The sequence below is a fragment of the Stegodyphus dumicola genome, chromosome X1 (assembly GCF_044657685.1).
Source record: "Stegodyphus dumicola isolate Sdum_Otavi_A_Nest chromosome X1, ASM4465768v1".
Lineage (NCBI taxonomy): Eukaryota > Metazoa > Arthropoda > Arachnida > Araneae > Eresidae > Stegodyphus > Stegodyphus dumicola.
In genome coordinates this window covers 51,502,693-51,518,213 of record NC_140780.1, presented here as the reverse complement: position 1 = coordinate 51,518,213, position 15,521 = coordinate 51,502,693, and the positions used below count along the sequence as shown (strand labels likewise).

Genomic DNA, 15,521 nt, shown 5'->3' with positions numbered 1-15,521 from the left:
TAATTTCTTGCACTTCACATCACTGGAGTTCTGTCTATCTCTGGAAGCGTCGTTTTTATTTATATCATGTACTGGAAAACCATCAAATCTTCATACAATGAGTATGTCCAGGTGGGCAAGGAGATTAGTGTATAAACCGCAAGCTTTTAGTGGTTTCGTCCGCCAAGCAACATTGGAAAATTTTTAAATACATAATTTCTTAACTATAATAAATGAAGAAATGATTTTGATCTGATCGCTGCTGATTCTGTTTTTAGCAAAACCAATCAGTTGCACGAAGTTTTCTTCATGTACAACAGAAATCAAAAGCTTTTGAAAAGTCTTTCACAAAGAGAGTGTTCTGAAGTAGGAAATATTCGTAACATTTAATTGTGTTACCTGGAAACTAACTTAGTTCGTACTAGTTGATGAGTGGTTATCTGAGATGAATAATAAAGACGTGAAACCAGCCTGTAAAAATACTCAGACAGCAAGTTCTATAAAAATATAATTCAATTCTTCATTTATTATAGTTAAGGAAATACGTATTTAAAAATCTTTCTTTGCTGTTTAGCGGATCAAAACACTGTTTTTATACTAGTCCCCCTTGCCAGATGGACATATTGGTCATATGAAGTTTTCATGGTTTTCAAGTACATTATATAAATATAAACGACGCTTCCCGAGATATACAGAACTTCAGATATAGAGAAAATGCATTATCTGAAGTTATATAAACACTTCCACTATTATAGTAACAACTAAACGGTATTTGTAATGTTTTACATTAAGAACCTCTGCAATATTTGTATGCATTAGATTCTGCCTTTAATGCGTTGCCTAAAAACAAACGAATTTTAATGTAAAATTCCTAAAATATATCAATTAATATTTGTTTGATACAAAGCAATCAATTTAGTCTTATTTCAGTATTGTGATATTTATTACATGTTTTGTATGGGACCGAAAGTATACTTGAATATAATACTAGTATATTCAGTCTAGTGAAATATTAATATCTAGTTTTGCTGTAACCTGAAATAAAGTACGTCATCCTTAAACGTATTCATGCTATTGACGTAAAAATTAAGATATGCAAATGTTTCACTGCCGCACACTATAGCAAAATTTTATTCTTTGCAATTTTATCTACTGTTATTATTCAACATTTTATGTCATATATGATTAGAAACTGTATGATATATAACTGTATTTAATGTTTACATAACATATGTCTGCATGATAAAATATTTCAGCCAAGATACAAAATTTGTTTAGAGATCCATATACCAAATTTAATTTATGATTAAAAACTAAAAGCATTAAACTGATGGAAATTACAAATTTTATATTTTTTAAATCATCAAAATTATGAGATGGCAAAGTGTGTATTTTGTCGTCAACATTTACTCGTGCTGTTTCACCCGTGCTGGCTTCTAACCAAGTGGATCTTTATTTCGCATTTTGTGAAAAATGTTCTGTCGGTATCGCAGCTTGTAGATTTGCTGGCTTTTGTACGCACTTTCTTGGTGTGGAATTTTTATCGTGATCATCATAATTATGTAAATTTTAAATATGTGTAATAGAAATGTCTTGCGTAACAAAAAATTCCGATTACTTATTTGAATGTCGTTAGAAGACAGCCTCAAGAATGTCATTAGATTCACCTATCGTTGATTCGTGAGACAAGAAAAAGTGAAACTTTGTTATTTCGCGTAATTAGTTACCAATATACTTCGATTTGAAAATAAAAGTATTCAAATTCGAGTTAATGAATTTAATTCAGTTTACTATTTATCCCGAGGAATCAGAAGTAAAGAATTATGAAGGCTTGGGAATTTAAAATTACATAAGTGTGTGTGTGTGCGCGCGAAAAAAATTATCTAAAGGGAGAAAAAGATCTGTTAAATGGGCATCCGATAAGATACCAGAAGCCAAATTAGTTAGTGAATCAAATCAAATCATAACAGTGGAAGATACTTGAGGTTAACAGTGGGTAAATGCAATCCGACCACTGATCTAAGATAGGCGTGGAAGCGTTCAACATTCGTAACTGGAATCATCTTACAGAAAGCATAAACGGCATTTTATTGCTAAATAATTGCAAAACATGAAGTTTATTTGTATGTAATAAATGTAGCACAGTTTGAGGCATTTGTTCTGCAGAGGAAACTACTTGCATCTCATTCATTGTTGATTTCTTCACAGTTAGCTTCAACTGCACTTTTTATCACTCCTTTTATTAAAATGTATCTTTCTCGTCTAATTTTTGTGTGGGGTTTTATTACCTGAGAGTACTTTTAATGATACTCCAGCTGTATGCTTTTAGTTATTATCGAAAAAAAATAAAGAAGGTTGAATCCAGCTCAGACTCTTCACAATATTTGGATGGGAATAAGGATATCTTCTTTATATCCTGGAATCTGCAAAATTTTATGATTCTCGTATTAACTTCTATGCAAAAGGCACACCCCAATAATGTAATGAGCGAGTGTGCGGCATCCCTCCTGGCCGATAATAATCGGTCTCAAGTTTAAACACATTCAGGCATATTCCAGTATCAGATAAATATTGACGTTGGATTTTCTTTTTTAAGAAGAGGGAACTAATGGAACTTTTGATAACGAGAGAGACGGAGTAAAATACTTTCTGAAACAAACCACCTATCGAAAGTTGGTTTTTGTTTAATATTTATTCTACCTGTCCAAAGGTATATGAGTTGTGATAAATGCTAACAACAAAACAACAACAATAATAATAATAATAATAAGTCATGTCTTAAAAGATAATAAATTTTTGAACATATATAGCCTCTTATTGAAATCGAAGTTAATAACAAGCCATGCAATGAAGTTATTAATCAATTCATTGTAGAGAGATGTAGTAATCGTATCCTGTCCGTGGGTAGTAGTACGTCTGAAGACGTACCATAGTTGCTAAAATAAGTAACCACGATTACGTATTACTACACGAATAATAGCAAACATTACGGATAATACGGTATTCATGTAACATGCGAAAAATACTGTAAAGTTTAACTGATATGTTACGTAATATGCGCAAATTCAAATATCCAAGCTATACAAATCGTGCATACTGCTTGTGAAAAGACAGAAGATCGTATGTTTAGGCAGCCATAGCACGCCAAGTTAGGATCCGTTCTTGCTTGGCAGATATTTAGTAACTTAAAAACCACTAACCATTGATTTCTCTAAATTTAAAAAAATTAATTTAGCTACTTAATCCAGGAATAACTGAAACAGGGTATACGATCGTTAACTTTTTGAAACGCTTTTCTAATGATTATTAATGACGAGAATCGAATTTCCGTATCAAATTGCGGTGAATATTTACATTATGGTAACTTGCCGAATTTTTGGCGACCAACCCTGCTACAGCAACCTGCTAGTTTTGTTTTGGACGCCATTTTGTTTTCACGAAGTAAGAGCATGTTTTTTTTATTTTATTTATTTATTTTTTAACTCAAAATTTTTTTCCAACAATCTGCTAGCCGAATTGCTTATACTAGAACTTTTATGGAACAAAAGTGCTTAATCATGACGAAGATTAGGTTCGAAATTGGAGAAAGTGCAGAATCGCAAACTGCTTGCCGCGTTTTTAAGAATTGCACATACGCGATATCCATGTACACATCGACCTATTTTCACTTAAAAAAACATCCCAGAATTGCACAAAAATGGCATTGCGCACACTCTTGACTTTATCTATGTACACATCGACCTATTTTCACTTAAAAAGTCAAAGAAAATTCACAAAAATCCAGTTCTTCTTACTCTTGTAAAAAGCGCCAAACAAATAAGTGGGCGATTCTGCAGTTTAGCTGCGAAATTGTTTCTAAGTGCTTATTAGCTAAAATAACGATCGGAATTTTCCGGAAAATGTCACATTACATGTCTCATTTTTCTCTCATTTCTCTGAGACAAAATAATCTGTGATTCGAACTGTGTACTTCTCAGATTATTGCTAAAGTCCTAGCTAGTAACCTTTATCGCCTTACCAAAATGTCGCCAAACTACCTGTTAGCATATTCTAAAGATTAGCCCAAATTGCATTAGAAAAAAATGATTGGCGCCACTTTTCAGAATACAGATTATACATATATATATATATATATATATATATATATATATATCAAATAGCATATAGATATTAGCACAGGCCTATAATCCACCGTTCACCGAATGACCCATTTCATAATTTCAAGTGACCCACTTGAGTTTCGAAAATAAAGTATAATACATAAAAATAAATTATAAAACATAAACACGAAACGAGCATTTAAAGAATACATAAAAAATAATAAATAATAACAATAATATTTTTATTTGATTACAAAGTTGCAATAATGAATACACATTTTTATTTAAAAAAATAAAAATCGTAACATTAGTTGAAGGAGAAATCGATAAGTTTGACCACTCCGATCCATAATCCATAATTCCAGAAACCTGGCTTTGCCATTTTGTCCACATTAACTTCAACTTATAAATGCGAGCAAATATTTTCAAGCATGAAATTTATTTTAAGTAAGAAGAGGAGCAGCTTAATTACCGAAAATTCAAATGCCTGTATTCGTCTTAAGACGACTAACTATAAGCCAGACTCGAAGTCACAAGTTCCTTATCATCGAGGTGTTGATATCGAAGAGAAAAATACAGCTAATTGTACAGATACCGTTTAGCTACAAATTACCATTACAAATACAGTTAACAGTGTTAAATACAGTTGTTTTTATAATAATGATTTTAATTTTTAGCTTTAAAGTTTAAAGTATATTGTAATAATTTTATCAATAAAATTTATCTTATTATAGATCAATAACGACTGTTCTATAATGAATATACCACTGACCTGAAAAGTCTTAATGCACACATTGTGGTTGATTTTGACCCACAACCAAAACGGTTGCCGACGCCTGTATTAGCATACGGATTATAGATTCCAAAACATAGTACACAGCATATAGATTTCTACTAAAGCTGTATTTACTTTTATAAAGTTACAGATTTAGGTACTTATTATACTTTTTTGCACTTACCCATAAACTTTTTGTGAAATGGTGTAAATTATACAAATGATTTTAATGTAATAGTGAAAGTAACAGTGAGAGTTTTTTTTTCTTTTTTTAACTAGAATAAATTCTTCAGTTGACAGTAAACATAACAACGAAAAAAGAAGAAAAGAGCGAGAAACTTCAACAGAAAGAGAGAGTTCTCAATGTCATCGAGTTTATAAAAAAAATGAATGAACAAAAATAAATTCTGTATGTCAATTTTCTGGTTTCAGTGGAAAGATTTTCTTCAAAATTAGGAAGAAAGATGCAGTAAAACATTCGAGAAATCGAGGTCATGTAACGAAGTTCTAAACAAGACGGTAAGCAACATTCACTTGTGGATCCCCAATTTAGCCCAAATCCATGGTGGAGTTAACACTCGGAACGTATGACGACACGTGAAACAGACCGGATCTTGCGAGAGGAGACCTTAAAACAAAAATGTTATGGAAGCAAAACAGAGTAATTATGGAGGTTAGGTGCACAATAAAAGTAGTTTTTTAAACATAACATTTTATTACTATTTTTTCTTTTTTTTTTTTGTAGAATCGTAAGAAACTTATGGTTTTTTGCCCTTGACCATTAATAAACGCAAGCCGATTGAGGTTAAGAACTTGGCGATTACAGGGCGAAAAGAAATTTTTCCTGCCTAAATGAAATGCGCCTGCTTTTTTAGTAACTCTTATTTAGTTTCTTTTTCGTGCATTAATGCATGAGTGACCTGAAGGGAAAGTCATTTAAATACAATGGTGGAAAGCAAAGTTTATCTGGATTAAAATGCTACTAACTTTGCCGTCAGTTAAACATCTGTAAACAGTCCGCGAAGCAAACTGCGCAGAATCTATTTAAAGAATGTGCCACAGATTATGTAATCGATTACTTTAATTACAACGCTGAGACGTTTTGAATTCCGCGAAGTAAAAAAAAAAAAAAAAAAAAAAACATGCTTTATTATGTAAGAACTGATTCAGTAAAATTGGCGTAAAGAAAATTTCGACAAATGGGAGCAGTTTTTAATTCCATAAATCTGAAGTCTGATATAATCAATAAATATATGTTAAATACAAATGAGTAAATTAAGTTTGAATCTCGCATGTGATGCCAATTAAAGTGAGCGAGTAGTATTTAAAAGGAATGGAATTTTTTTTATCGTTTTGAACTAAGATTAAAAATCTCTGACAAAATTAAAGTAGCAGCTATTAAAAAGCTAGTTAAAGTAACAAATGGCAAATAAATTCGCATTCATGGAAAAATTCTAAAGCAATTAATCTAAAGTTCCTAAAGACTATTTTTGCTGTTCAAATTTTAGCAATGATAAAAATGTATTTTTGACTAAGATTTTATTGAAATACGATGGGAATAGCAATACACATGCTTAAGAACACGTAAGAGTACGTATACGGCAAAATTTGGAATTAAATAAAAGCCCCGACTCTCTTACATTATCTACTTGATAATAAGCTATTCTCTGTACAAAGAACTGGAGAGCGATGGTATCATCATCACAAAATGGCTTCTACTTTCTCTTGACCTGAATCTCAAATGATTCAAAGACTAGACTTAAACATTATGACAGTAGCATTGCTGACAATTCATATTTTAAAATAAGTTTACAGTAAAGGTATAAATTTAAAAGAAATAATAACGATTTAATTAATACGTTAATAAAAATATATTCTTATTAAATTATTAAAAAATAAAATTCTTATTAAATTATTAAAAAAATTAAATTCTTATTAATCTTATTTCTTATTTATTATTATCTTATTTCTTATGCCATAGTCTGTCATGGCTGAATCTGACTTATCTTCCTGCTGATTTTGGTCTTTGATTTCAGCAATTCTCACCTCAGTTGTTGGTTTCTTTATTGCTGCCTTATTTTCTTCTTATCTTTCTTCTTCCAAGAATCGGTCGTAATCTTCTCTTTTACACATTTAACACTTGTGTTTTGTGAGCTATTATCATCATTTGTATCCTCGTCAATATTAATCTTTCATAATTTCGAAGCGAACATGCTTTTTCTTTGCTATCGGCAATGCTGTGCAGAAATTTGATAGCGTTTCTGCTTCTACTCGTTCTGTCAAAAATTTCAATCCTTTGCTGAGGAATGTCTTTATATTCTTTATATTCTTTATTCTTCTGGCGGCTATTCCTTTTTATAGACTGCAAGTTCCTCCTAACCTTTTGGACATGTATTCTTAATCCGTATTCAGATTTTACCCCTGCTGTAACCCTAATTTTTTTCTTTTACATTTTCTTCCCATATTGGCCTTCTCTGCTCGTATTTGCCTTCTCTGCTCTGGAATAAGTTTCCGATGGGAAAGGTCATCCAGTAACAGAATAACAAGGAAAATCGGTTGTAGTCTGATACCAAAGCTAAGATCAGAAAATTTGATGCTTTATGATGTCAAATGCGGCGCAAAAATCCCTCCATTTGATATTTTTGCTTGCTCAAATAAGCATTTATCTCGCTGACGCAATCACTTGCAGCTCAGCAAGTCAGTAGACAAACAAATTTAGAATATTCCTAACGCTGACATCACATAATTACAGGTGTGGTTGAAAAGAAGCCACAAAAGGAGTAATTGCTTTTGATCAGATTTTTAGGAGTCAGTGATGTCACGCAAGAGCAAACCTTGTAATACAGTAACCTTGGATAACAGGAACTCAGAACTCCAACAAAAGTAACAGACGCACTTCCTAATAATTTAAATATATATTAATTTTAATATCGATTCTATTATTGTGTATATTATTGATACAATTTTAAACACGCTTATTTTATAATATATGCAATTTACAATTTTTCTGAGAATTTTTAGCTTTTTGAAACTAAAAAGATCCGTTCTAATGCCATATGTTATGTAATCCGGAAATGACTATTTATTACTCTTAAATTTTACGATATTTTACGTTTCTAAATTTAAAAAAAATTAATTTTTAATGGCAAACTTTCTGAGGCGTTTAATATAATCTGAAGCTTTCAGATTGCATTTTATTGCCTATGTCTTTTGCTAGTCAAGTTTTTTTCTTCTTATCTGTACCATACCTCATCAGAATTGCTCTAAACCGTTAACATTTTAGAGTGGGTGCTGATGTAAATAGCTTTTAAATCAGAAATTTTGTAAAATTTCTTAATTCTACAAATTTTACTTTGTATTTTAAAATAAGGGTAAATGGAGCAAAAATAAGTCAAAGCTATTATAGACAGAATAAATTTGGAAAGGTCAAAAATGAGTTCAGAAACAAATATTGAGAAGTGGGAAAAACTCTGAATTACGAAGGGATAAAAAGAATTCGTAGAACGTATATGTAGAACTGAAATGAAGGAAAATTTCAAGCTATTTATAAAATGTGCATTCATCTGATGCATATTTATACCCTTATCAAAATAAGAACAGCGAAAAAGCACGTGTAAGTTTAGAAGTTTGAAAATTTAGAATATTTCATTAAGTATGGTTATTTATATGCTATTTTAATACCTTTCTAATAATAAAGCCCTTTAAAGTTCAAAATGTGGACTACTTAATAATAATAAATCATGATCTAATATTATCAGCTTACAGTTAGTTTTGATAATCATTTAATGTAAAACTGCAATGTTTTTCAGTTCACCTTAAACTAAGTCACACAGAATGAGGTTCTAAAACTCTGGAATTGCTATTCTGGATATTTTATTTTAAATATATTATTTTATATTCTCTACCTTGAATTTCTTGAAATAATTCTCAAATTAGTAGGTCTATCATACCTACGTAGTTCAAAACTATATAATAAATTAAACTGGAATTTTAATACAAAGATCAAACAGCAATTTTTTAGCAATAATTTTTAAAAACATCTTGATATTTTAATGTTAAATTCATCTTTGAAATGTTAGACTATTGTATGAAGTTTTGAGAGTGCAGTTAAAATTTTTTCTTTGAAAACTTTCCTCGATATGAAGAAAATCAAAGTTGTTTAATCTGGATACATATAATATGACCTAATCTTTGTTGCATTATTGAAAAAATGTATCCCTGAGAATGTGTTAGAAATAAGTTTGCAGAATAAAAACCCATTGTTGTTCTTAATTAATAATATAAATATATAACAAATAAAATGTATGGAAGTCATTGAACTTTTCTTTCTCCCTACGTTCTTTCTCTGTCTCATTAAATAAACACAAGATTACATAAATAATACAGTTTTTGATGTTAACTGTACCTTACAGCATTAGAAGCATAATTAGCGAATATGAGATGAGTATTGTAATTAGTAAATTGTCAATAATCATTCAGTTTAGAAGGCAAGTAACACCCATGTGATTTGTCATAATCGTCTAAACAAGCAAACAAATATGTATTAAATTCTGGAGTCGCAAACCAGATCATTAAATTGCCCTAGCCATAATAGAGGAATAAATAAAGAATAAAAGTCTGATTAATAACGGCTTCCACACCTTTCCATTCTTTTCTTCAGTTGCAGCTATTTTGTAGACTTCCTCAAGAATTCACTACAGTTCTTTAAATATTAAAATAACCTTCCACATAAATTCAGTACAATTGCAGCAGTAGTAAGAAATGAATTACCATTTTAAAGGCACCATAAATACAATGACACTTACATGACAATTATTAAGAGGATAATTAAATTTTGGTTTGAATGAATAAATGCAACAAAGGCTTTAAAATACAAAGGAATATGTTATTGAAAATTAAAATATTTCGCAATTTGGCCAAGGAAGCGACGATTAAATAGATATCTCTGCTTTGAAAGTTTAAACTTTTTAAGATATCAATATCTACTAAAACTGTATTTCAGTTTTAGTTATTTCATGGTAATGGTTTCGCAATATTATGTTTATTTTAATCTGGAATAGCAGGGCTAATAACAACCGAAATAATACTTCAGTAATACGGTGGCTGTCTATTAGCATTTTGTTTGTAAGATTATGCATGAGATATGTAAAGAGATCAGCTGATTCTTAAATTCATGTTGTTCACAGTATTGGAAATAGCCTTTGTGCTAATGTAATGCATGCATAAAAAGCATTCATTTCAGCTCCAATCGCAAGAGGCTTGGTAATAAATACATGTTAATAAGGATAATAAATTAGTTTACTGCATAAGATGATGTAAAAGAAACCTGATACTATAGAAATACGAAAACAAATGACAACTACTTGATGATTACATGCAATTTCACCTGATCAGAGTATTAAATATAAGGAACTTTTAAGAAGTCCCGCCCCCCGAATCATCTAACGCATTATGTTATCAGTGTTCCTTGGAAAACACCTTGTTTTTAGTATTCGAGTGTTGACAAGTTTTACACTGTCGCACAAAGTTTAAAATGTGGTTTATGTATCAAAAGGTTTTTTTGCTTATTACGTGCTCCGCCCTTAGGCACTACGCTGATCGCACCCGAACCAGGTGGAATTAAGTTGTAGAAATGTTGTAGAAATATCAGTGATTTGACAATTTGAAACTGGAGCAAGGATTATAAGGCAATTCTGGGAATACTTCTGAATATTTACAGAAAAGAACGAGTAGAAAAGTATGATTGTTAGAAACATTTCATATTTCAAAATATGAATTGTATAAACATTTCATAGTTTGAAGGGGGGAAAAAAGGAAATTCTTTTGATTTCATGTGTAATGGATTTAAAATTTGACATAATCTTACAGCCTAATATTAACAAGGAATTTCAGAAATTTCACCGATCATTCAGAAGTTAAATTCTCTGAGGATCTATTTGTTGTTGTTGTGACTTATCTCACTTGTCGGACAGTGAAACATCAGAACAAGCACACGAAATACATCGTGGCAAGGAGTGCAAGATCGCGCCTGTCGTTAAGAAGGTGCTACGATGATACAGGTGACAATACTACTTTTCTCAGTTCCGTCCCCAATTTTGATAGAGAGCATCCTCGGTGGGGGAGGGTTTGGTAGGTCTCCTACCCTCTCTTCCCCTACCACAACCCCTTGAGAGGACTTTTGACTCGCCACATATTTAGACTGCCCTCATGCCGCATGGACATTATACATTTACAAACATCCATGCCTTCTCCGGGATTCGAGCCGGACTCTTCGGTACGGCAGTCAGCGTCGCTAATCACTATACACCGCGAAGATGACATCCATCCCAGTTCTTGCCGTACGGAATTGAACGTCATTTATGCGGAAATCAGTTACATTGGCATACAAGGCCTGTTGTTCAGTACATATTATTTTCTTTTGTTACAAGATATTTTGAATAGCCCAATATTACATATGAACACTCTTTTAACATAAATCAATACTATATATAAGTGAAATTATATTGTATGTATACACATATATGCATTTGGCGGTGCATTAAATGAATACTACATTTGGTGTATAAATAAGTCAAATGTGATAAATTTAAGTGATGACAATCAATGTGGAAGAAATATTTTTTACACTACAGAAATATATAGACATTACGCAACATTGTTATTGGTATTTCATTGTGTTAGGTTGGCATATTTACTATACTGGAATGAACACTTAACACTTAATTACGAAAGTTAGATAACTGTATGAGTAATGTATTACACCGGATGAGTACAAATATTTGTATATGTCAAGAAGTTGATTCGATGGAACAAAGATTTTTATAACAAAAGAGTTAAATAACTACATATATGTAAAAAAAGATAAATAATATATATATATATAAATTAAATACTTATATTACAGGAGCTGAAACAGTAATTTAGCTATTTGGGGAATGACTGTGATGAGAATTGTTCCAGGTTACTGCGTTTTTGCAGCGCAGTAGGTAGTGATAGTATGTAGTTTCGATTGAGCAGTATTGTTATTTTGAATATTATTCCACCACGCTGCGCGAAACATGGGTGCTGGTTTTTTTAGATGGTACTTCGCCGTCAAGCGGCATTCAAAGTAATAGTGGTCTGGACTGCCCACTTTCCCACAGTCGCAGATGTCTGTGTTGGATAGACCAAACCTATGCAGATAGGCTTAGTACGGTCCATGTTCTGTTAGGAAATGTGACATGCTGCCAGTTTTGCTCTGCAGTTTGTGTCACTAATCACTATCCCGGCTTGGAGACGGTTTTTGTTTTTGATAGAGGAAGCAAAAATTGAATTTAGTGATACATATATTTTTAAGTATTACATGTTCCAGCCGAACGACTATAGGCAGAGAATTCATATTTTTAGATTTTCCTTCAAAGTTTCGTAGGCCTATTTTTATCGATCGTTTCTTGAGAAAAAAACTTTTCTTTATTTTGATTATTATTATTTTTTTATGAAATTACTAAAATATTTTATATAAAGAAGTTATATCTGTGCAATCACTTAACTGCTAGAGTGTCTCTTCTTATATCTTCTAATAAAGGTAACTTCACTGCATTAATCGCGTATCCTTTACTAAATATTTTAGCATATATATATATGAATATGTGTGTACTGAAATAAATTATTAAATACTAAATAACATTAGCTTGACTGTAATAATAAACTATAAGTAGTTCTAAAACCATTAGATCTTTGAAATTTCTATTAACTGTGAACGTCGGAAAGCACAGTCTGTTTCCTAAAATTAAAAGCGCATGCAAGTTAATTGTTAATTCAGTTCCATAAATCTTTCTTTTATATAAAAATCAGAATCTTAATACGATAAGCAGCACCTTAATGTATTTGTAGGCAGCGGTAGAATTAATAAAAATAAAAGTAGAATGTTATTCAAAGCAATGGCTTATTTTAAAATCAGTATTAACTTTATTTTACAATTTCATAAGTGATGCTCCTGACTAAACGATTTCGACAACTAATCGCAGTTTTTGAATGCTTATGTATTAAAGTTATTATGTTACTCTGGTATTTGCTATGAAACATGTGACAGCTTCTTTCTTAAGCTAAAATGCCTTCGTCCAGAATTGCTGAGAGAAATCTTGTTTTTGTTTTTAAATTATGAGCGAATAAAATAACGAAAAGCCACTTGCAAGCAAATCTTTTCTTTTACTACAAAACCATTAATGTATTATATTATTTAATCGAAAATCATAAATTCAAAAGATATAATGTTATGAAAACGTGAGTTATTCTTTCAGGGAAATAGTATAAATTTATAACTCAGTACCGATTATATAATGAATGATTTCAATTTAAAATGAAGTAAATATAAATCCAGAACATGTTTTGACCAATAAAGTTTAACATAAATTCCAGACTTGACTTTTAATAGCATAATAATTAACTTTTTGAATCTGTGTTTGTTCTAAAATACAAATAAAATACTTTCAAGAGGTGACAGAACTTATGACTCGCTAATATAATAAAAGAAAGAAAAGTAGAAGAATTAAAATGTATATAAGTTAATTTTTAATTTAAATTACATAAACCTTTCTCTCATCTAAGAAGTAAAACCATCTAAAAAAGAGAAATTTTCTAAAGTTTGACTAGGTGTTTACATGTCTACAGCATAATATTTAATATTCTTAATTATTTGAACTACAACTGAAGTTTCACTTACCTATAATATAGCAGAAAATTCCGAAGTTTATCAAGAGAGTTTCCTTTTTTCTCCATAGTCCTTTGATCATCCCGCAAATACAAGCATCCCATATACTCTCAAGTAGATGGTATTTTTCTTTTGCGCTTTCTCTTGGTTTTCATATCATAACATTTTACTTAATTACTTTATCATAATTTAAAAAGCATACAGAAATTTCTTGTTGAAATTCAGAATAAACTAACGGGTTATGTTCTTCATCCCATTGCAATGAAGTGGAGATAATGTCTTTTTCACTGCTTTAAAAAATGGAACACTTTCCACAGATCTTTCTACGAAACAGCACTAATTGGGGTTAACAAATAATCCCGGTTCTTCGGTAAGTTTCACAAAGTAAAATAAGTATTTATGCAAATCATTTGAAATCAGTCTAATATAAATAACTGCAGCAGAATAAAGCATTGATTTCTGTAGCTCTAAACAATTCTGTATTCCCAACAAATAATATATCTCTATTAATCTAACAAGAGATATGGTAATTAGTAATTGAATATTATGTATGATCACACAAATACACATTTCTTTCTTCGCTACATCTTAAAGATATACTTATTTTAGCAGTAATGATATGCTTAAGCAAGAAGTATCCGTTGGCAATTGTCTCGATCGAAGCATCACAGCATAGAAGTCCTCCAGAAATCCGTTAATACTTAGTGTTCTCACTCAGTTTTGCTCGCTAATGCTTGGACAGTCTCCGTCGAAACAATTCAACTAGAAACTAGATCACGCAAATTTACAATGAAATTTCTCAAAATTATAAGCCTTAAATAATCTGAAAACCAGGAAAATAAAAAATTGACTCTGTTAAATCCTTTGTCACACTTTCGAACTCTTGAACACTAAGCATCATTTATGTTGTTTATAATGAAATGGAGATGGAATAAAGCTTAGATTGCAGGTTTGAGGGAAAAATAATAAATAATTAGATCTGTGATAGCTCATATTAGAATATGAATAATCAATGATCTGCTACTACAGTACGTTAAAATTACAAAACAGCTATAAGTTGTAAATAGTCTTCTCCTCCAAGCTATAGCAGCTATGGAGTTTCCTTTAGCTTAACTTGCCACTTCAATATTAAATTTCACTTAGCTGCTGATGTGCATGAATATCACTTAGAATACGTTATCTAGTAATGAAACATGTATGATGAAAGACTTGGAATATGTTAAAAAACTGTTACTGGAAAATAAATTTCTAATTTCATAACGAGATTTCATAAACAATAAACTTATTTGCAAACGAAAAACACTTAACTCTTGTAAGAGATTAATTCTTAACTTTGAAGGTTATGTATCTTAGAACTCTAAAACGTCTCCATTAATTCATCTCCAGCTTCAATGAATTCTTCCGAAAAACACAAGTATCAGAAACCACACAACTTAAGCAACATACTATAATGTTAAAACTATAAATAAATTAGCAGTAACTATTTTAAGGGTGCCATGATCATGAAAATGTGAAGGGACTGAGGGAGTTTCGAGTAAAGACCACTGCGAAAGATTTGATCGACGCCTAAAGATAGTTCTATTGAAAGGCAGAAAAAAATGTGTTCATCCCTGAACTATTTCTCAACTTCATCTGGCGACTAGAAATCCACGCCTCCGCTCCAAATCTAAACTACACGCCTCAATGCGCATGCCCAGTTCTTCAAGACCTGATTACCGGCGCTACTAGAAAGTAACCCACTCATTCTCAGCGGTTTTCTAAATGAGGAAAAATCACAGAGAAAAATGAAGTAACGAAAAACACACAGCGTGAAAGGCACGATAATTGAGGGTATTCCAAACGCAATGAAATGAACTAGGCCTTTTGCTAAGTTGTTCATATTCTTTTACATGCGGTAATAGTTGTGTTTTCTGGTTGCTATTATCAGATCAGCCAATCAGAAAGAAAATTTAAGGAAACGCCATCATACAAAATATTT

The 15,521-nt window shown here is 31.2% G+C and overlaps 1 protein-coding gene across 1 annotated transcript in view; it reads right to left on the bottom strand.

The window, feature by feature from the left end:
- The window catches only part of LOC118184606 (basic phospholipase A2 Ts-G6D49-like), a 94,656-nt gene extending 79,480 nt beyond the window's left edge, over positions 1-15,176 (bottom strand). The window contains exon 1 of the mRNA XM_085808470.1: positions 13,556-15,176. Within this exon, the coding sequence (XP_085664596.1) occupies positions 13,556-13,625 (70 nt within the window). The 5' untranslated portion in view covers positions 13,626-15,176. The remainder of the gene's footprint in view (positions 1-13,555) is intronic.
- Between the last annotated feature and the right edge of the window lie 345 nt (positions 15,177-15,521).